Genomic DNA, 20,644 nt, shown 5'->3' on the forward strand with positions numbered 1-20,644 from the left:
GGCACAGGAAAAGCCGAGCCCATTTGAAAAATACTTTGCGAGTCCTCTCGCTCGACGTGGTAACTGAACTTTTTTTCCCCTCTTGGAGTCACTCCTGCTACACGTTGACTGTTTTTCTGGAAAGTTACTCCGACGAATCCCTTCCCTCCTTCTCCCCCAGCTCCTTCGCCCTCTCGCCAGCTGTCAGTCCGTCCTCTCGCCTCGGGGCCCGTCCCTCGCTCCGGCCCGGGCCCCCCGGCCCCCGGGCCGCCCCCGCGCCCGGCGGGACAAGGGGCAGGGGCAGGGACTGGGGCAGGGGCAGGGGCGCGCGCGGGGCCCGCTCTGGGGCGGCCGTGCCCACCCTCGGGGGTGGGGGGCGACGCCCGGCCGGGGAGCGGGGTTGGAGGTGGGCTCAGCTCCGCGGCGATCCTGGCCCCGATTCTTCACTGACAATCCTGGAGTCGGGCGGCGGGCTGAAGCTTGGAGATGCTCCAGGGCCATTGAAAATGGTGGCGTTTTCCGGCAGATCGAGGGTGCCCTCTGGCGAGGCGAGGCCGCCAGTGAAGGAGCGCGGCGGGCCGGGGCCCGGACGGCGGGCAGGGCTGGGGCGGGGGACTGGAGGGGGGTGGCTGGAGAAAAGGGGCCGCGGGGGAGGGCGAGGGCCGCGGGACCGGAGCCTGCGGGGACGGCCTCCCTCGCGGCCCGACGTGCGCACAAGTGCACCTCTCTCTTCCCCGGGCCCCGTTCGGCAGCCGCTCTCGCAGAAATGTCCTCCAGATGTTCGCAGCCTCCCTCCCCGCCGAGGGTTCCGCAGGGAGCCGCGCCAGCGAGCGCAAAGTCAGCAGTTGGCTCCAGCCCATTTCCCAGATGGGTGAGGGGAAGTTTTCCCTCCGCTCGCTCTCGTTCCTCTTCTCCAACTAAGCTTCTGGGTCTTTTCCCACGAGAAGCTCAGAGAAGGCAAGGCGCGTTGCTTCCTAGTAACACAGCCTCCCGATCACTCCTGGGAATCAGTGCTGCTTCCAGCCACCCCACCCCACCTCACCCAGCCTTCCTGGACCCTTCCTGTGAGGTCAGTTCCGTGCTCCTGGCTCCTAGGCCGCTGGGATGTTCACAGAATTCCAGTCTACTGTTGAGGAAACTGAGGCAGTCTACTGTTGAGGAAACTGGACAGGCTACTGTTGAGGAAACTGAGGCACAGAGCAATTTTTTTTTTTTTTTAAAGGCCACACACTTATGGGTGGCGGAGGTGATAGTTAACTCAGCCCCTCTAGTTTGGGTAGGCATTGTTGTCATTTGAGTAACAAGAGGAAATCTAGGTGTAGAAAGCTTAAAAGTAATTTACCTACAGTATATAGCCAGTAGGTGCCAACCCTGAGATCTGGAGGCAGGAAGTCTCTTGCCAGAGTCTATGCACGGCCCATGCAATACTGCCTCTGAAATTCAGCCATCATTCGAGAAATATTTATGACATTCACTGCGTGCCGGGCCCTGTTCTAGGCTCTGTGGACGCAGCAGTGAACAAAACAAATAAACAAAGCCCTTGCCCTTAATGGAACTTACACAGGGGGTGGGTAGGTGCATGGGAAAGGCCATAAACCAAGTAATTTATGTATTATGATAAAAGAGAGGTGCCATGGCAGAAAATAAAGCAGGGAGGTAGCATATGGAGTGCCTGGGTTGGGACTGCTGAAACTTGAAATAGGGTGACAGCAACACAGCTTGTTGCTGTGTTACTGAGGCCTTTAAGCAAACACTTGCAAGATGGGAGGAAAATTAAAATTATATCCTTCTGGACTCCACCTCTACCAAATCACCCTCCAGGGGTGGGGCCCTGGCACATGTGTTTTTAATAAACCTCACAGGTGGGGCGCCTGGGTGGCTCAGTAGGTGGAGCATCCGACTCTTGGTTTCGGCTAAGGTCATGATCTCATGGGGTCATGGGTTCGAGACCCGCGTCCTGCTCTGCTGACAGCTCGGGACCTGCTTGGGATTTTCTCGCTCTCCCTCTCTCTCTGCCCCTCCTCTGCTCTCTCTCTCTCTCTCTCTCTCAAAATAAATAAACTTAAAAAAAAAAAAAGAGTAGTATAATAAACCTCACAGGTGATTCAGGTGCTCAGCAAGGTCTGGAAGCCACCATTCTAGAGCTTCTTTCTGCCCAGAGTGAGCACCAGGCACCTTTTGCTTTCAGCAAGGCAGGGAAGAAGTGAGAGTAAAGGTTTGAAAACTGGCTTTAAGGTGGTGGCAGTGTAGCTATGAGCTCACACAATGCAGGGAAGTAGGTTATGGATTTTGGAAAAATCCAAAGAGTAAGCCCTTCTTCCTCATCTGGTACCAAGGAAGAAGAAAACAAAGGATTCATCGGAGCCTATATTTCATCTGTCTCAGATTTTGGCAATGGATGTTTCTTCAGGTTAAAATCTAACAGGGTATTTTCATTGAGAATCAGATCTTAGGGTAATCTCTAAGAGCAATTACAAGGGAGGAGACAGGTCCAGAGGGCTCTGCCTGGCCACACAGGTAGTTATTAGCAGAGCCAGGATAAGACCTCAAATCTTCTGACATCCAAGCAGTGCTGTTGCTGTCACAAGGCATGTGAACACACGGCCCTACCCAGTAAACATGTGTGGATGACCGGTTGAATTGAGTAATTTATTGGGTATTGAAGAAATGCTTGCAATCCACTTTTAGGGGGTGCCACTTCCACTCTCAAGTCCTCACGTTTTAGCAGTGGTCATCTTGACCTTATGCCCAGCGTGATATCGGGGCTCTTGCTCACTTTCAGGACCATGAGACCATCTCTCTGGGGGTTCCAGATGATCAGGACCAGGGACCTGGCCAGTGGTGTTGACTTGGGGATCTTACATGAAGAATCAATGAAGACTCAACTTGCTTGCCCCATTAGGCTGGGAATCGGAGAGATATCTTCCTCGGTTAGCCTAGGAGAATGGCTGGTACCCAGTAATATGTGCAGGAGAAAAGTACTCTTGTAAGATCTGGTATCACAAAGGCACCTGGTGGGGGCACCTGGGTGGCTCAGTTGGTTAAGCGTCCGACTCTTGGACTCTTGATATCTCATGGTTTGTGAGTTTGACCCCACATCGTTGGTCTTTGTGCTGACAGCATGTGGCCTGCTTGGGATTCTGTCTCTCCCTCTCTCTGCCCCTCCCACATGTGCACTCTTTGTCGCTGTCTCAAAATAAGTAAATAAACTTAAAAAAAAAAAAAAAAGGAACTGGCTCTGCTGCTTAGCACTCAGATGATTTCCCTCAAGCCACATCTTTGCACCTTAGTATCTATCCTCAATTGTTGAATGCAGATATCACTGGTGCTCACTTTGTGGGGCTGTTGGAGAGATTACTTATGCTTTTGAATGTTATTACTACTAAGGTATTTGACATCTTCGTTCAGCCTCTTCGTAAAGTTCTTGAAGTCAGAGATTATATATATTGCATTTTCTGTTAGAAACTATTTATTTGCATTTGACACCCCCCCACACTCCCCCACCTGTAAGCCTGTTTTCTTTACTGTCCAATGGAAACAATACAACTCATCTTGTCTTTCCACATACGGTTATTATGCCCTTCATGTGAGCTAATAACTGTGAAGATCGTTTGTACATTGCAAGGGCTATATAGGAAGGATAAATTTAATTACTACTATTAGCTAATGCTTTGCACTTAATATTTAAATTAAAAAAAAATTTTAATGTTTCTTTTTGAGACAGAGCACAAGTGGGGGAGGGGCAGAGGGAGAGGGAGACACAAAATCCAAAGCAGGCTCCAGGCTGTCAGCACAGAGCCCGATGCAGACCTCGAACTCACAAACCTTGAGAGAAAGGGCCTGAGCCAAAGTCGGACGCTCAACCGACTAGGCCACCCAGACAACCCTGCACTAAATAATATTTAAACAGATCTACAAGTGTAGACAGTTCTTAAAGACTAACATTTTTTCACTGTCCCACAGGAGCAGCCTTAGTGGGATTTAATATCTGGAGGTTTCTTCCAGAACTGTCAAGCGAGGAAGTTTAGGGAAGTTTTGGTTTAAATTCAAAGGGGGCACACGGAATCCAGGAATGATGCCACGGATCCTTTAAATATTGAGATGAAGGGGCGGAGCCATCGTCAGGGACGCGACTGGGCCGCTTGGTTTCCAGGAAGTGACGTCAGGCGGCCGCGGAGATGGAGGACGTGCTGGACTTAGGCGAGGAGCGACGCCGCGGCTCGGCCACCTCCGTGAGGATTGACTTGGGGATTTGGGGCTAGGATTTGGCGGGTGGGGAGGAGCGACCTAGCCGGCTCGGCGTCCCTGAGTCGCCTCGGCCTGGCCTGTCCCCAGCGGCCGGGCCCAGAGCCGCGCCGGGGTGAGGCCGAGGAAGAGGCGGCCTCAGCTGCCCCGCCCCCGGCCTGGGGTGTGCTTTCTTTAAAATTCTCCAAAAGCAGAAAACAGATCCTGCGCCTGCAGGCCTCCGGAACCGGTGGGAAATTTCCCAGCCAGTCTGCGCTTTCTGGAGCCCCGAGTGCTAACTCCCCTAGAAAGGACATATCTGAAGGGTGATTGGGGCGGGGTGGCGGGGAGATCCTGGTCAGGGTCGCACTTGCACCTACCCTAGGGCTTTTTCCGTGGGACTTGACCTGCCAGAAGTTCATGTAAAAACCGCAGTGTTTTAACGCATGAAAAGAAGGCAGGCAGGCTGGAGTGGCCTTTTCTTGACCGGAGTTCCCACGAGGAGGTGGGAGTTACTTCAGTTTTATGATTTAGGAAATCAAGATTCGGATTTCTAACACGGAGGAATGGCTAGGAGCTGGGGGTCCAGAGGTCAAATGGAGTATGAAGCTGCTTACTGGGTTTAAAAAAAAAAAAAAAAGTTAACATTGTGTGTCAATTATAATAAAAAATTTTTTTAATTAAAACAAGTGAACCCTCCCGAATCTCGGTTTCCTTATCTCTAGAATGGAGACGTTGATATTTACTTCAAAGTGCTGCAGTGAAGATGAAATGGAATAACGCATGGGAAGCATTTAATCCAGTGCCTGACATGAGATCTCTGTTCCTTCTAGAGGAAAGTCTAGCTGCATTTCTTTGGGTAGGAAAGATCTCTGGTAGTTAAAAGAGAAACTTGTGATCGTTAATCCAGGAATTTCATATTTTCCTATTAAATAGAAATGATGTCAGGTGCTTTGTTTTCAGGGTTTGGAGCATTTTTGAGAAATATATTCAAGTTACTCAAATCCCATCCTCCACCACGTCTTCATACATCATGTCCTTGCTTACCTTCCCAGAATTCTTGTCCTCATAGTGGCTCGAAGATGTTTGGGTCAGCAGCACTCCCCATCTCTCCTTACAGGGGCCCAAGATGGGTCGCCGAGCTCAGCAGGAGTCAGCTCAAGTGGACAATCATCTCAGTAACAAGAACTCCTCTTCGATTCTGACTGGAGAGGTGGGTGTTACAAAAAAATGCTAAGAGTTAGTAATTGCTTTTTTTTTTTTTTTTGCAAGTTTATTTATTTTGAGAGAGAGAGAGAGAGAGAAAGAGAGAATCCCAAGCGGGCTCCGTGCTAATAGCACGAACCGTGAGATCATGACCTGAGCCGAAATCAAGAGTCGGTCACTTAACGGATTGAGCCACCAGGTGCCCCAGAGTTAGTAATTACTTAATCAGCAAGGATTTGGTATTCCATATGGCTTCTCGTTAACACCAGCCCTTCCTCCTGTCTTGATTTGGGGATTCCCTTCCTTGGCAAGAAATGACAGAAGAACGTTTTTCTTTGATGCCAGAGTAGTTTCTGCATTGCTTTATATTCTCAGTGGAGAATGTTCTTCAGCTTGCTGAGGCAGGGGTAACTGGGAAGTCTGAAAATCCCGGAGAAATCCAGGTTTTTATTTCTACCGAATAAATGCCAGTGAGGCATGCTGATGACGTAAGGTTGGATTACACAACTGGACGTTTGCTCTCAGCGGTGACCTGCAGTTTCTACAGTTTTCAGGCAGGAAGGGGATTAGTACTGGCCTTACTTTCCTGGAAACTTCTCCGAGTGCCCTGGAATTGTGGGAATTTATCCAGCTGCTCTGTGGAGGGCGGGTAATCCTGATGAGCAACACTTTTAATGCCAGGGTGCTATTTTTGGAAGTTTACGCAGAGCCCCTTTGCACTTTTCCTCTGTTCATTTGAGCAAACTTTGCCCTTTTCAAGAGTCAGTTTCAGGGTAATCCCTCCGTCAGTTCTTCCTAACTCCTCCAGGCCATCTTAGGGCTCCTTCTTCTTGGTGCCCGTGGTACCTATTATAGAACGTGTATATGTTCTCACGTCGTGTGCTCATTTTCTTTTTATGGATCTGTTTGCCCCACGAGACAGTTCCCAAGCAGCAGGAAACCTGGCTTCTCAGTTATCCAGCTCGTTGGCCCTAGCAGGTATAAAATAGATGAAGGGATCTACGCGGCAAAGCCGTTATAATGGGCTCGGCAGGTGCATGAGCAAAGCACGCTGGGGACGAGACACAGACACAGCTACTTACATATCACATATGTTGGGATGTTCTTCACCCTTCTAGGAAGCAAGTTCTCCAGCATTTCTGTACATGGCCCTTTCAGTTTATCTTTCCCTTTCTCACTTACTATAGAAGTGTGGGTACCAATAATTATTACTTGAAGGTAACAGTCATGCCGGCACAGAAAAGTGGTAGCCAACCCTTGGCCTCATTGCCTGGAGCAGTACAGAGAGGGTGGGAAGGGGTTGTGGGAAGGGGGGGGGGGTGGCTGTGTGTGGCACATGTCCCCTGTAAAGAGGTAACCACTGCCTAGTGAAAGCTAGTGATACTGGAGAATACCCGGTATTGCCGGATCCTCTGATTCTCCAAGAGATGCTGGCCATCTAAAATGTGGTGAGAAAGCAACACATTTTTACAGGTTAGCAACCAATTATGACAACTCATCATATGGACCAGATTGGGCCTGAGGGTTGTCAGTTTGTGACTTTGGCCACAGCACCTACATTATGGCGCTTCTTATGTTGTATTCTAATTGTTTACCTGCCTGGCTCCGTCACAAGATGTGAGCTTTTGGAAGTCAGGTTGTGCTTTACCATTGTACCCCTTTGTTGATCACAGTGCCCAGTGTGGAACAGGCATGCAGTTGACAGTGCAAAGACTCGGGGTGGAGTACACCGTGTGCGATGGGGCCCTTAGAAGCTGAGAAGGAGTGTTGCAGGGTGGGGGTTGCAGGGTGGGGGTTGAGGTGGCGCACTGGAAGCACAGCTCAGGGGAGCGGTGGTAGAATCTAGGAAGACGGTGAGAGAACACATATACCCAACACTGGGTGTCGGGGAGCTTGAACTGCGGTCGTGGATGTCTTTAAAGAGAACTGTGTAAGCACGTGACTAGGTTAATGGAAGTCTCCTCTTGGCCTCTGGCCGCTTTAGACTGTGGGTCTAGAAGGATGCATCTCAACAGCAAATCGTTTATTCCTTTGTCCAACAAATATTTATTGAAGTTTACCGTGTGCCAGGTACCATTTTAGAGGGTTGGCGTATCTCAGTGATCAAAAGGGACAGAATCTCCTGCCATCATGGAACTTCTATTCCTGTGATCACTGGCAGCCAGAAGGACTAATCACACGTCTGCTTAACTACTTAACTGTGAAGGGGATTCTAGCCGCCCATCATGGTTAGGTGGTGGGCGAGGAAGGACGTCCTGGAATGACCTGACGGCCTTGAGGCTCTGGGTCACCCCCACACCAAATCAGCTTCTAGGCTGGGGTAGGTAGGCGTCGTTCACCCGCCCATCGCCTTCCCCTTGGCTCCCAGGTGAGAGTCAGTCCTGTGAGTACCTAACTTCAAAGTTGCAGACTGGGATGAACTTTTCAGGGTTTCAGCCTCTCTGGAATACCTACTGATTTCCCCAGGGATACCTACCTCTGGGCCTTAGCATTTTTCTGGGAGAACATGATGAAAAGTCATTCTGTTCTTCACCCAACCGGTGCCTGGCTGTGACATGCGCATCAGAAATGCAGCATTCCTGGTCTCCCTGGGCTGACTGAGGTTTAAGGCCATGTGGGCAGCCTCCCTCAGGGCCAGATGCTCACTGTGCTGTGTGGGACATTTTGGCTGTTTCTTTCTAAAATTAGATCCTGAGACTTGTGTGTGTGCCCATTTACATTCCGATTCAGAGTGTATGACTTGATATATTTTTCTTTGCCCTCTCGCTGACTATATTCTAGGATGGAGCTATCCATGAAAACGTACTTAATGGTACCTGGGGGCGGTCAGACAGCTGCAGTTCCTGTAGAGTTAAGTAGGAATGATGATTTTGAAGCAGGGTGGTGGAGTTGGACGCTCTGGTGGAGGAAGAAGAGGCGCATCCTGCTAGAGTAGAGAGAACACACGGCTTGGACAGACCAGAGCCTGAGACCCGGCTCTGCTAATGGCCTGGATCTCGAACAAGTCCACTCCTCTCTCTAATCTCCCATTTCATTTTCTGGCAGGTGGTGGCAACAATACCACCAGGTTGCTGCGGGGATTACGAGAGGGATACATTCGACGGTGCTTTGGTAAACTGAACAGCACTACGCACACGTGCGTTCGCTCGGTAAACTAGGAAATAGACGGGCACTGGCCAGTGCTTTGCCATTTCTATTAAAGGACAGCGACGTAGGAGGATGTGAGCCTGGGTCTCTTGTCAAACTGACTTGGAAGTCCCTTCGAGGGCTCTGACTGATTTATCCATAGGTAAACTAGTAGTGATCGAAAGCAGTGTTTGTACTTCCTGGGTGTGTGGGCATGCCTTAGGAAGAGCGGGGAAGAGCGCCGGCCTCAGGGTCATACGGACCTGGGTTGAAATCCTGGCTCGGCCACCCATGAAGCCTAGGACTCCGGGCAAGTTATTTAACCTCTTTCAGCCTCAGTTCCCTCATCGATAAGCCGGGGATAATCATTTCACATCCTCCACAGGCGGCTGAAAAGAAAACATGAGATAATAGATGTAAGCCCTTCACACAATCTGGCACATGGCTCGCAGTTTGTTACTAATCATTATTATCTCTCTAGAACTTGGATGTTCTTTTTATTTTGCCTTAACCCCCTCTATTAAGATTAAAACCTGGGAGCCTTTGGGTTGAATGTGGCATACAGTCATGTCTTGTTTGATCCACACAGAGTTTAAAATGTTTTCATTTGGTTGTTTATGAGTTAGGAAACTTCACGTGAAAATCCAGATTCTGGGCTTCTCTTTAAAATCAGAAGTTCTGGGGCGCCTGGGTGGCGCAGTCGGTTGAGCGTCCGACTTCAGCCAGGTCACGATCTTGCGGTCCGTGAGTTCGAGCCCCGCGTCGGGCTCTGGGCTGATGGCTCAGAGCCTGGAGCCTGTTTCCGATTCTGTGTCTCCCTCTCTCTCTGCCCCTCCCCCGTTCATGCTCTGTCTCTCTCTGTCCCAAAAATAAATAAACATTGAAAAAAAAAAAAGAACTGCTTTAAAAAAAATAAATAAATAAAATAAAATAAAATAAAATAAAATAAAATAAAATCAGAAGTTCTGGCACAGTGGGAGTGCTGGGCCGGCATCCCCCCATGGCGACAGCTGGCCGGAGCTGGCTGGCGCCAATACCGGTGCTTGCTTACATGCGGCCTCCCTTGTCCAGTTTGCCACTCCTTCCTTTCATACACCTGCTCAGATTTACTCACGTTTCGTCTGCCGTGTGCCACTTCCATTGAAGTTTAAAACTCCTGGTCTTTCAGGACGGATTGATTTTCAGGTACCCTTGTGTATCTCTCAGTATTGAATTCGGCTACACGGGTCAGAAACTTGACCCCAGTTTTTGAATCAAGCAGGCATGAGTCTTCTAATAGCAGGAAGTCCAGTGGAGGGCAGAACAGGGCAGGTGCAGTCACTGGGCAATATCCTGCATTACCCCGGCGCCTCCTGGCTTCTGACTCTGCCACCTGCAGCTCGAGGCTTGTTCTCACTGTTATGGTTGTGAGCTGGCTGGTGGTTCTCCGGGCATCAGATCTGCATTCTAGGTAGGAGGAGGGGCCATAGTAGAAGAGTTCAAGGTGCATGCCAGCTAAGTTTGTTCCTTCTTATGAGGAAAACAGTAGCCACAGACCTCACCAAGTAGACTTCTAGTTACGTTTCATTGGTCAGAACTGGCTCTTAAAAACCACCGTAAATTTCAAGGGACTTTTCAACCAGGCATGTTGCCACAGCCATAACACTGGGGTTTGGAGTTAGGGAGAAGAGGAGAAGGGCTGTTGAGTGGGCCATTTGCAACCAATGTGTCATCATTTTTCAAAAAACAATTCATACAGAGGTTTTATTCAGAGATTTGGGTATGACAGGAAAGAATTATTTTTAGTAACAACAACCACAAATCCACATTCCTCTCCAGATTTCTAATTTAAAGTTGTGTAGAGTTCGGTGGAAGATTAGATGCCCTGAAAGCCCAGGATACCTGCCTGAGTTGCCTTTGTCAGCTCTTCTGGATCTTTTCCTTCTGCCCATTTTCTCTGTAACCATTTGGGCCTTTCTGCCTCTAGGATCCCGGTGGCGCAGTCCAGGTTGTTAAATGCTTCCTCCCTCTCTGAGAGGAGAGGGAATGTCTCTTTATTTGCTTAGTCATTCTGGAAATTTCAGATAATTTCAAAGAACTTCAACTGTCTAGTTGTACTGAGTCACCTGAAAGATGAGCTCTTGGTGAAGTTTTACTAGCTCGGAGTTGGTTAGAGTTCTACTTCCTGCTTTAGACGAAATTAGGTAACGAACATAACGTGCTTAGCCCAGTACCCGGCACACGGGAATCTCTCGAAAAACAGTAAGCACCAAGAAAGTTTATGACTGCACTCTTCTCTTTTTGGGGGTTATGGGGCCACCTGTCACAGATCAGGTGTGGATCGTAGATGCCTAGTTCAGCTGGCAGTTTGCTATTGGTTTGGTATTTGGTATGGGTGCTGAACAATTACGGTTGCTGAGAATTGTACTGGAAGATGATTCCATGGTGAGTGTCTTCCTGCCTGCAGTGTCTAACTTCCTCCTGTCAGGGCAGCTCTGAGAATTGAACTGGATTTCTCTGTTTGACCTTTCACCTTCTGTTGATTCAAATGATTCTGCTCTTACACAGCTCCTTCAAGAAAAGACCAGGGCGCTCTCTACCATGATGTTACATTACCCGACGATGCTGTTGGCGGAAAGTAATCTCGGGCAAAACCTGCCCAGGGCTGGCCTGTCTTTTGGATGAACCCTTCTCACTTGGGTCTAGACCTCTTTGCGGCTTGACTTTTGGCTTGCAGATTGTCCTTTTAATAATAAGTTTGGTTTGCATTGGAACAGCTGCTACCTCTCTGTTAATTGCACACAATGTCCTACGTAAGCCTCACGGGAGCTCTTGAACTGGGTGCTCCCCTGACCTCATCTTACTTTGAAGACACTGAGACTTTGAGAGGTTGGGTGACTGGTCCAGAGTCATTCAGCTCATCTCCGACTCTAGCCTCGTCTCTGTGACTCCAGCCAGGTGCTTCTCCACCACCTGACCTCTTCTACCTGCCGGACAGGTCGGCGCACAGAGCTCCCAGCAGAGAGTGGCTTTTGGGTTACTCCCCGGGAATCCTTCTGGAGCGGGGGTTGGTTCTCGCTTGACGACCCTTATTCATCCACTTGTCTGGAGAAATGTTTGAGTCACAGCTGTTCCCTTTCTCTCCACCCCCCATCCCTTCAGTGTTCCTCCTAGGACGCAGAACTGAAAGTTAGCCAGATTCTCTTGCAGGAATCTGAGCAATGCCGTTGGACTCATGTTCCCAAATTAGGCCAATTTCCTCATCCCTCGGCCGCTTCACTCCACTGGAGCTCCCTCAGCGCTCTGCATTACGTCTCTCGTCCTCCGCCTGTTCCCTGACGGCTCTGCCAGCCGGGCAGTTATTTTCAGCCCAGGAGGGTTATCTCCTGACCCTTTTTGGTGACATTTTTCTTCTTTCTCACAAAAATAACTTTCCTGATTGGTCACATTTTTCAGCCTTTTTCGTAGGCGCGCTCCAATGGGCCGGGTTGAACGATGCTCCTGATAACGTCGTCGAAGAGGGATGCGGGGAATTTGACGGGGAACCGTTCGCGAGGAATGCGTTTTCCACACTTCATGTTTGTGTCATGCTTCGCATGCTTCGGTTTTGAACTCTCCCTCAGGGTGGGCGATGTCCGTCGCTCACCATCCCTGGGGCCACCACTGTGTGGGAGGGAATGTCAACTGAGGGTAGAGGCCGCCATTAGAAATAGCATCTTGAGATTCTCCTCCAGCGCTGGCTCAGGCTCTTTCATTGTCCCCGCACGACACACTTTAATAACTCGTGACTCATTTTGCTATCTGGAAAGCCAGAGGGAACCGCTCTTGCTGACTTCCTGCGGGTCTCGGGGTGAAAGATAGTGCTTGAATGCCACTCGAAGGTTCTCTCAGACACCTGTGGGCAGGGCTAAATTCGAAATAAGTGTGAAGAGTTTAGCCCAGGGCCCCGCTAAGTTAGCTGTCGTTCTCGTGATCTGCACAACCTGACAAGTGGACAGGATTATCATTTCGTCTTTAATCCCCGCTCTGCCAATTACGAGGAGAATATCCTGGGCAAGTTCCTTACTGCCCTAAGCCTGGCTTCTCATCTCAACAGATCATATGGAGATAACAGTAGTAGTTCTCTGTTAGCAGTTGTTGGAGGATTAAATACGAGCACATACAAAGCTCTTGGCCTAGTGCCTGGCACACGCCAGCCATTATTGTCATCCACGTTAGATGAGAATCAGGAGGTATTGTCCATATATCTTCAATCGCATTTCTGTTTAAGATACGGAGATATTTATATTTCGCAGAACTAACTGGCCCATAGGACCAGAAACATGTGGATGAGGAAGGAGCCTTTTGATGAGAATTCTTGGTGCCACTTGAGAGCTATTTTATTCGTCTCCTTTAGTGGCCTTTCTGCCTGTGCCACAGACCAGTTATCCGCTAGTCTCTTTCCATCTCCTTCTCAAAACCCAACCCTCTGTCTAGAGGTTGGCGGTCTTTCCAAAGAATCATCTTTAATTGCTAACGTATATCATTCTGTCATTCTGGAGAAATGTGGGTAGAAAGTGCGGAGGGCAAGAGTGACCTTGGTGACCCCCAGTGACCTTGGAGTAGAAGGTAATTTCTATTCATTTATTCATTCATTCACTTGTGAAACTAGACTGAGGATTTTCTACGTGCCAGGCATTGTGCTTAGAGCTGGCAACCCAGTGAGAAACCGGACATGCTCCCTGTCCTCTCAGAACTTTGATCCGGGGGCTGCAGAGAATTAAGTGCCAGGCAGGGGTGAACACAGCAAAATACAGGAATACCTACATTGCGCCCCTTTGAGCCCTGAGGACATCCAGAACGGTTGTCTAGGGAAAAATCACATCTGAGCTGAGACTTGGAAGAGTGAGTAGATGTTAGCCCAAGGAAGGGGCAGAGGAGAAAATACTCCCAAGCAGAGGGATGAGCATGTGCCAGTTCTGGAGGTGAAGGAGAGAGCGTGGCCTGCTGGCTTGTTAGTGCGGCCATTGACCCTACCAGCGAGGGAGTAATGGTTGGGAGGGACTTTTGCCAGCAAAGAGATGGTTTTCAGATCGTCCCAACCCACCCCATCGTCTTTTTTAACAAAGAACCATATGAGGCCAGTGTTTCTTATATGACGCTGAAGTAACTGGTAATATTGTGAAGGGGAGACTGACCTTTCCATGTTTTTCTAGCCTTTCACTGATGCATCTTCAGTGCAGCCATGACACTTCACTGCAGGCATTTGTGTTGGCCAGTCAGGAAAATCTCAGAGATGTGCTCAAGTGCAGTACCCCTGCCTTGTAACTCTCCAGGCTCATCCTTTATGAGGGGGCGCCTCATAGTCCAGCGGTTTACAGCGTTCACCCTTCATTTATGTCCTGAAAGTTCTTAGCTTTCCCTGAGGATTCCTCTGAGCATAGATCCTAGTGACCCTGGAGAGAAATCTGTCCATAATGGACGTAACACTGAATTAGTCGCCATCTTCTAGGATTTAGAAAATGTCCTTTAATTTCACAAAATAAGAGACTAAGTATTCAGAACTCTGCTATGACAAGAGTATGCTAGATGCTTAATAAAAATATGTGTACAGGAATTGGTGACACAAGCCAAGTTGGTGTCCGTGACGCATGACTGTTGCATAGCCTCAGGGAAGACAACCCTCAGCTCAGCATCCCTAATTTGCATTAAAGAACATACATGTAATTTAACAACCCAGGTCATATCTGCTTACGACCCAATTCAAAAGACTTCAGATTCTGTTGTAACATTAGAATTTGATGTGACTCCTGTTTGAAATAAGTAGAATACTGGCATGTGCTCAGAAATCTTTTTTTTTTTTTTTTTTTTTGGTACGTAAAAATTTTCACGATCATGATACTTTTGTTGTAATGAGAATGGACTCATATTCAGGCAAGGTTCCTGGAGCAAAGACTTAGCAAAATCTATGACCATCAGTGCCATTCTGTTAGGGAAAAAAAATTATCAAGAATTGGCGAAATGGCTTAAGCCACTGTTAACTTACCTGAACTGTGGCAGCCACCTTATCCCTGGACTCATCTTTTGTACTTCTGCCCTCCTGCAGTTCAGCTAGAGTGGGCTTATACAGAGGTGCCTCGTTCACTTCATACTCAGGACCCTTTACTAGACACCCCTTGCACTTAGGCTAAAAGAAACCCTAAATCCTTACCTTGAACCTGTGTAATTTGGTGCCTGCCTGCATCTGCAGATTCATTTCACGCCTGCCACCTGCTTGTTGTCCCATGGAACGAGCTTCACTTTGCCTAGAAGTCCCCTACTTATTATAGTTTCCTAGAATACTACAGAATGGACTGGACTGGAGTGGGTCCCTAGAATATTCATGCCTCCTCTTTGCTGGGCTGACTCCGACTTCTCTTTTCCACTGTGTTCAATGTGAATATCACTCCTTTTTAAATTTTTTTTTAACATTTATTCATTTTTGAGAGGCAGAGAGAGATAGAGCATAAGTAGAGGAAGGGCAGAGACAGAGGGAGACACATAATCTGAAGCAGGCTCCAGGGTCTGAGTTGTCAGCATAGAGCCCTACCCAGGGCTTGAACCCATGGACTATGAGAATCATGACCTGAGCCGAAGTCAGATGCTCAACCGACTGAGCCACCCAGGTGCCCCTATCACTCCTTTTTAAATGAGAATATTACCCTTTTATTTAAATTACCTCCCTTTATTATATTGTCTTTAGCTTTTTTTTTTTTTTTTTTTTTAGCTTTTTCTATCATCTTATCCACAGTTTGTAACTGTGTGATTATTTAGGTCCTTGTCCCTCACTAATTGCAAGCTCCAGAAGTAGTGCCTGAGCCTGTCACTTTGTAGGTCCTCAGTAAGTCACTTGTCCAGTGAAGCTGAAGTGGGTGTGGGAGGGATGATGCATTCACTTTAGGGGCAGGTTAGCTTGAGATGCCTCTGACACCCCTCGCTGGACACATCCAGGAAGCTTTGATGTGTGGTACACCTGCTCGGGACGGGGCCCTGAGCTGGAACTGGAGATTTGGAAGTCATTAGTGTTGAGGTGGTAAATGGAAGCCCAGCTCTGTAAGGGAGAGTCTGTGTAATAAGAGAAGAGGCCCTTGGACAGAACCTGGGGAACATCCATGTGGAAGGAACACACAGCCAAAGAATGTCTCGCAAAAGGAAATTGAGGACGGGCCAGTGAAGGGAGGGGAAACACAGGCATGTGGCATCCAGAAGCCAAGGCAAGAGAGTGTCAAGAAGGAGGGAGGGGTCGAGAGTGCTTGATGCCACTAGGAGAGCGGGAGCAGGGTCTGTTGGGTTTAGCGGTGTGGAGGTGTCTGAGGTTTCACATTAAAATGCACGACTGTTTTTAGAAGGCACATCAGCAGACCACCTCCAGTTGTCTTGCTTATGGTGGCGTATGTACCTTACTGTGGGGAACAGCAGACTAAAGCCTGGCTAAGGGGGTGAAGAAGAGAGGTCAGCGCCCATAGGCATTTTTTTTTTTTTAAACTTTTATGTTAGAGAGAGAGCGCACACCTGAGTAGGAGAGAGGGAGAGAGAGAGAACATCTTAAGCAGGCTTCTCAGTATGGACCCTGATGTGGGGCTCGGTCTTATGGTGAGATTATGACCTGAGCCGAAACCAAGAGTCAGATGCTTAACCCACGGCCACCTAGGTGCTGCCCCAACCCATAGACATTTTGAAGGAAAGATAGATAAGATGTGGTAGCGGACTGGCTGTTGGAGGTAGGAAGAAGGACAGTCTGGAGTTTATCCCACGTGTAGCTAACATGACTGAATAAATATTGATATTTTTGAGACTGATGGTTTTTTTAAATTCAATTCATTTTATTTACAGGTTTTAGGAATTTAGAAGAGATTCATTTCTCTTTTTTTAATGTTTCTTTATTTTGAGAAAGAGAGAGGAGGGCGGAGGGGCGCAGAGAGAGGGAGACAGAACCTCAAGCAGGCTCTGCAGCTGTCAGCGTAGAGCCCGACACGGGGCTCGAACCCACGGACGGTGAGATCATGACCTGAGCTGAAACCGAGAGTCAGCCGCTTAACCGACTGAGCTGCCCAGGCGCCCCCGAGACCGAGGATTTCAGAGCCTCAGCTGAGGGGAGCAAGAAGAGATCATTATTTCAGTTTGGGGCATGTTGAATTTTTTTTTTTTAATTTTTTTTCTCCAACGTTTATTTATTTTTGGGACAGAGAGAGACAGAGCATGAACGGGGGAGGGGCAGAGAGAGAGGGAGACACAGAATCGGAAACAGGCTCCAGGCTCCGAGCCATCAGCCCAGAGCCTGACGCGGGGCTCGAACTCACGGACCGCGAGATCGTGACCTGGCTGAAGTCGGACGCTCAACCGACTGCGCCACCCAGGTGCCCCTGGGGCATGTTGAATTTGAGTTACCCTCAGGATTTTCAAAGAAGTATGTCAGGTAAACAGTTGAAAGTTTTGGTCTGGAGCTTAAGAGGGAAAGTTGAAAACTAGTGATAACAGATGTAGGAGTCATCATTATATATTCTGGGGTTTCTAAGAGGAACATATAAGAAAAACTTCTGATTCCTTTGGGTAGCTTGCAGACCATTCACGATCTCCAGGTGCCAGTGTGTGAGTTTTAAGCAGAGAAGAGCTATGATCAAATTTGCGTTTTAGAAGGAGCGCTTTGGCAGTCAGTGGTCAGGGATACTTCCAGGTTTTGTGGGCCCCAAGCTTACACAGTTTGGAGGCCTTCTTTAGGAAAAATAATTCAAAGTTATGTGTTCAAAATGAGCTATGAAAGTGAATACCTATTTATAATGAGGAAAGAAATCATAGCTCATAGTTACAAGAGCCCTAGGTATTCAGATGCCTTTCTTCAGAGAGCTTGTTAGGCAGTGTACCAGCAATGCTTACGTCGAAAATGCCTCCTGATTGAGACCTAGCATCCCTTTCCTGTGTAGAACTCTCCGTAATTCCCAGGGGCCCATCCAGGTAAGGAGTACAGGTTGAAGGAAAGTAAGGCCGATGCAGGGAGACCAGGTAGGATCCAGCCAAAAGAAGGCAGAACACGAGCCTGGTAGGCCTTACTTTGCATGATTGTGCAGGTTCCCAACAGCCCTCAGCAGGTGGGTATTGACAGAGTGGAGGTATATGGGTGCCTTGATCCAGTTTTGGGGTAGTTCTGGGGGAAATGTGCTAAAGAGGCAAGGGAGGGAGGCATAGCGTGATGGACCTTGGGAGTGAGCTGGGTTGATGGAGAAGGAAGTGAAACCAAGGAAGAAGTTCTTAGATAAGGAAGGAGGGAGGGGATTAGATATTTCAGGGATGGAGCAGTTCCAGGTTATGACATGTTGGAAAAAGTAGCAAGGTCATTGGTATTTAAAGAGTCAGGGACCTCTTAGCTAAGCATTAGATGAACTGTTGATGTGAGAATGGACTTTGCTCAGAATGGTGGGGCAGGTTGGGGAGCAGTCCTGCCCTAGCGTCTCATCAGTCTGTGCTCATGCATTGTTAGTGACAGACATGAAGAAGGAAGGAGAGGCGATATAGCTGAACAGTACAAGTTTCAAGAGAAGTGTTCCATGATAATTTAGAAGAATAATCGTCTCAAGGAACTTTGGGGAAGTGAGCCTCACTTGGGACCCTGTTTTGTGCAGTTTTAAACAATGAACAGGCTCTACTTGAAAGAACTGCCAGAGAAATGGTGTCCACGGGGGAACGCCAGGATTCGGGGGAGGTGAAGAGATGGAGAGGGTGTGCCGTGAACAGAGACTATCTAGTCGGTTGGGAACCAGGAGACTGATCAGAAAGCCTCATTGAGGTCATTAGCCAGGTTAGATTTCTTCTCATTATGTAGCATGGCGATAATTACTGAGAAGGAGCGGAATGATAGTAAAATATTCTTTTCAGAATGATATTTTACAGGAAAAGGGTACTGACTGGTGTTGAATGTCACTGGTGATAGACGGAAACATTTCTGGTCACGTGCCTTTACCCCATGTAACAGAATTGTGTCAGTTACTAGCTGATTGCTTTTTATATTCCATTCTAATCCCTCCATTGGCTTTTCAGGTATAGGGTTTTTTTGCTAATTTTTTTTTAACACTTATTTATTTTTGAGAGACAGAGAAAGGCAGAGCATGAGCAGGGGAGGGGAGAGAGAGAGATACAGAATCTGAAACAGGCTCCAGGCTCTGAGCTGTTTGTTAGCCCAGAGCCTGATGCAGGGCTTGAACTCACGAACCGCAAGACCATGACCTGAGCTGAAGTCGGACGCTCAACCGACTGAGCCACCCAGGGGCCCCTCAGGTATAGTTTTTTTATACTTTTTTTTTTTTTTTTTTTTGGTCCCAGGGATTAGAATATGCATCTTTAACTCCTCCCTGGCTGTGTGGAGTTACTATAATACCCCTTCACGTAACATGCGAGAGCCTTGCAGCGGCCTGAGTGTTATCTGACCCCCTCTCTCCTTTGTGCTGGTGACGTCACATACTTTAAAACAACCTACTTCAGAAACTCCACAGCACCATTTGTCATTTCACTTTAAATAGTTGTCATTTGGAGAAATCAAGAGAAAAAGAGACTCTTGTATTTCACCCACATGTTTACCATTTCTGTTCTTCCTTTCTCCCTGTAGGCCCAGGTTTCCATTGGGCATCATTTCTCTTTACCGTGAAGAACTTTCCTTAGCATGTCTCATAGTACAGATTTGCAGAGAACTGCTCCCTGCTTGCTTGCTTGATCTGAAGATAGTTTTATTTTACCCTCATTTGTGAAGGATATGTTCTACCCACCTAGAGTTCTGGGCTGAGCATTTTTTTCTTTTCAGCGCTCTAAAGATCCTCTTTCCTTTGCCCTCTGGCCTTCATTGTTTCTGAGGATGGGTTTTATATATAAATCTTTTCTCCTGTCTTTGCTGCTTTAAAGATTTCCTTTTTATCTTCTTGGTTTTCAGCAGTGTGACTATGACTGGCTAGCTGTGATTTTCTTTGTATTCGCCGAGGTTCTGAGATCAGTAAGTCAGTATTTATAGCCGAATTTGGGAAACTTTAGGCCATTATTTCTTCAATTATCTTTGCCCCATTTTCTCTCTCCTTATCCCTCGGACTCCAATTGCAATATGTGTTAAACTGTTTCATATTGTCCCATTAGTTTGTCATGTGTTTTTTGGTCCTAAAACTTTGGTAATTTTTTCCTATCTTGTATCTTTTTTTTCCCCTTCAAACTGGATATTTTCTGTTTTCACTGATAATTTCTTCTGCTGTCTTCCAGCTAAACTTTTCACTGCAGCTACTGAACTTTTAAGTTCTAAATTTCCATTTGTTTCTCTTTCTTTCGTTTTTACGTCGCTTCTGTTAGATTCCCCGTTTGTGCATTTATTACGACCATCTTTTCTTTTAAAGTCCTTGAACATATTTATAGTAGCTGCTTTAAAACCCTTACCTGTTAATTCCGTTATTTGGGTCATCTTGGGGTCAGTTTTTGTTGTCTTTTTTCTTTTGCTTTTGGGTCACATTTTCATGTTTCTTCACATGTCCAGTCATCTTTATTTATACACAGGACCTTGTGGACAGTACATTGTGGAAACTCTGGATTATGTCACTCTCCTCTGAAAAGTGTTGTTTCTGTTTTAGTAGGCAGTTTCATTCTTTGCAGAGCACCTTGAATTTGTCAAGACTTGGTTTGAGGCTCTGTTAGGTCAGGTCTATTTTGGTTTTCCCTTTAGTCGTAGAGCGAATCCCATAGTCCTGGGACATGAACTTCACTCCTAATGTGTGATTCACTTGGGATTTCACTGGCACACTCAAGGAATGTACCAAGTACCTCTAAGTTGCTGGAACTCAAACCAATGTCTTTCCCCTGCGGGGAGCAGCAGCTGAAATCTCATCTCCACTCAGTGGTTTGGTGGTGTTTTTTTGTTGTGGTTTATGTTTTTGTTTTTTTCTTTTTATCTCTTCAGCAGTTGCTTTTCACTGGGTTTCATGATGCAGCTCAGGTAAGCCTCAAGGATTTTAGGGGAGTTCAAATGCAGATCTGGGGCTCCTTTCTTCACAGGATTTCTCCCTTTCTTTTATTTTTTAAAATTTTTTAAATGTTTATTTATTTTTGACAGAGAGAGAAAGACAGAGCATGAGTGGGGGAGGGGCAGAGA

At 47.5% G+C, this 20,644-nt stretch overlaps 1 protein-coding gene across 3 annotated transcripts in view; it reads left to right on the forward strand.

Moving 5' to 3' along the window:
• Positions 1-4,090: 4,090 nt before the first annotated feature.
• Positions 4,091-20,644, forward strand: part of IFT43 (intraflagellar transport 43) — an 82,126-nt gene continuing 65,572 nt past the window's right edge. For 2 of the 3 annotated variants that reach the window (XM_043556683.1, XM_043556685.1), the window contains exons 1-2: positions 4,091-4,211; positions 5,324-5,416. In XM_043556683.1, coding sequence (XP_043412618.1) covers positions 4,158-4,211; positions 5,324-5,416 — 147 coding nt within the window. In that variant the 5' untranslated portion in view covers positions 4,091-4,157. Of the gene's footprint in view, positions 4,212-5,323; positions 5,417-20,644 lie in introns of those variants that run through there. The other variant, XM_043556684.1, reaches the window with a different exon arrangement.

The sequence above is a fragment of the Prionailurus bengalensis genome, chromosome B3, assembly GCF_016509475.1.
Source record: "Prionailurus bengalensis isolate Pbe53 chromosome B3, Fcat_Pben_1.1_paternal_pri, whole genome shotgun sequence".
In the NCBI taxonomy this organism is placed as follows: domain Eukaryota; kingdom Metazoa; phylum Chordata; class Mammalia; order Carnivora; family Felidae; genus Prionailurus; species Prionailurus bengalensis.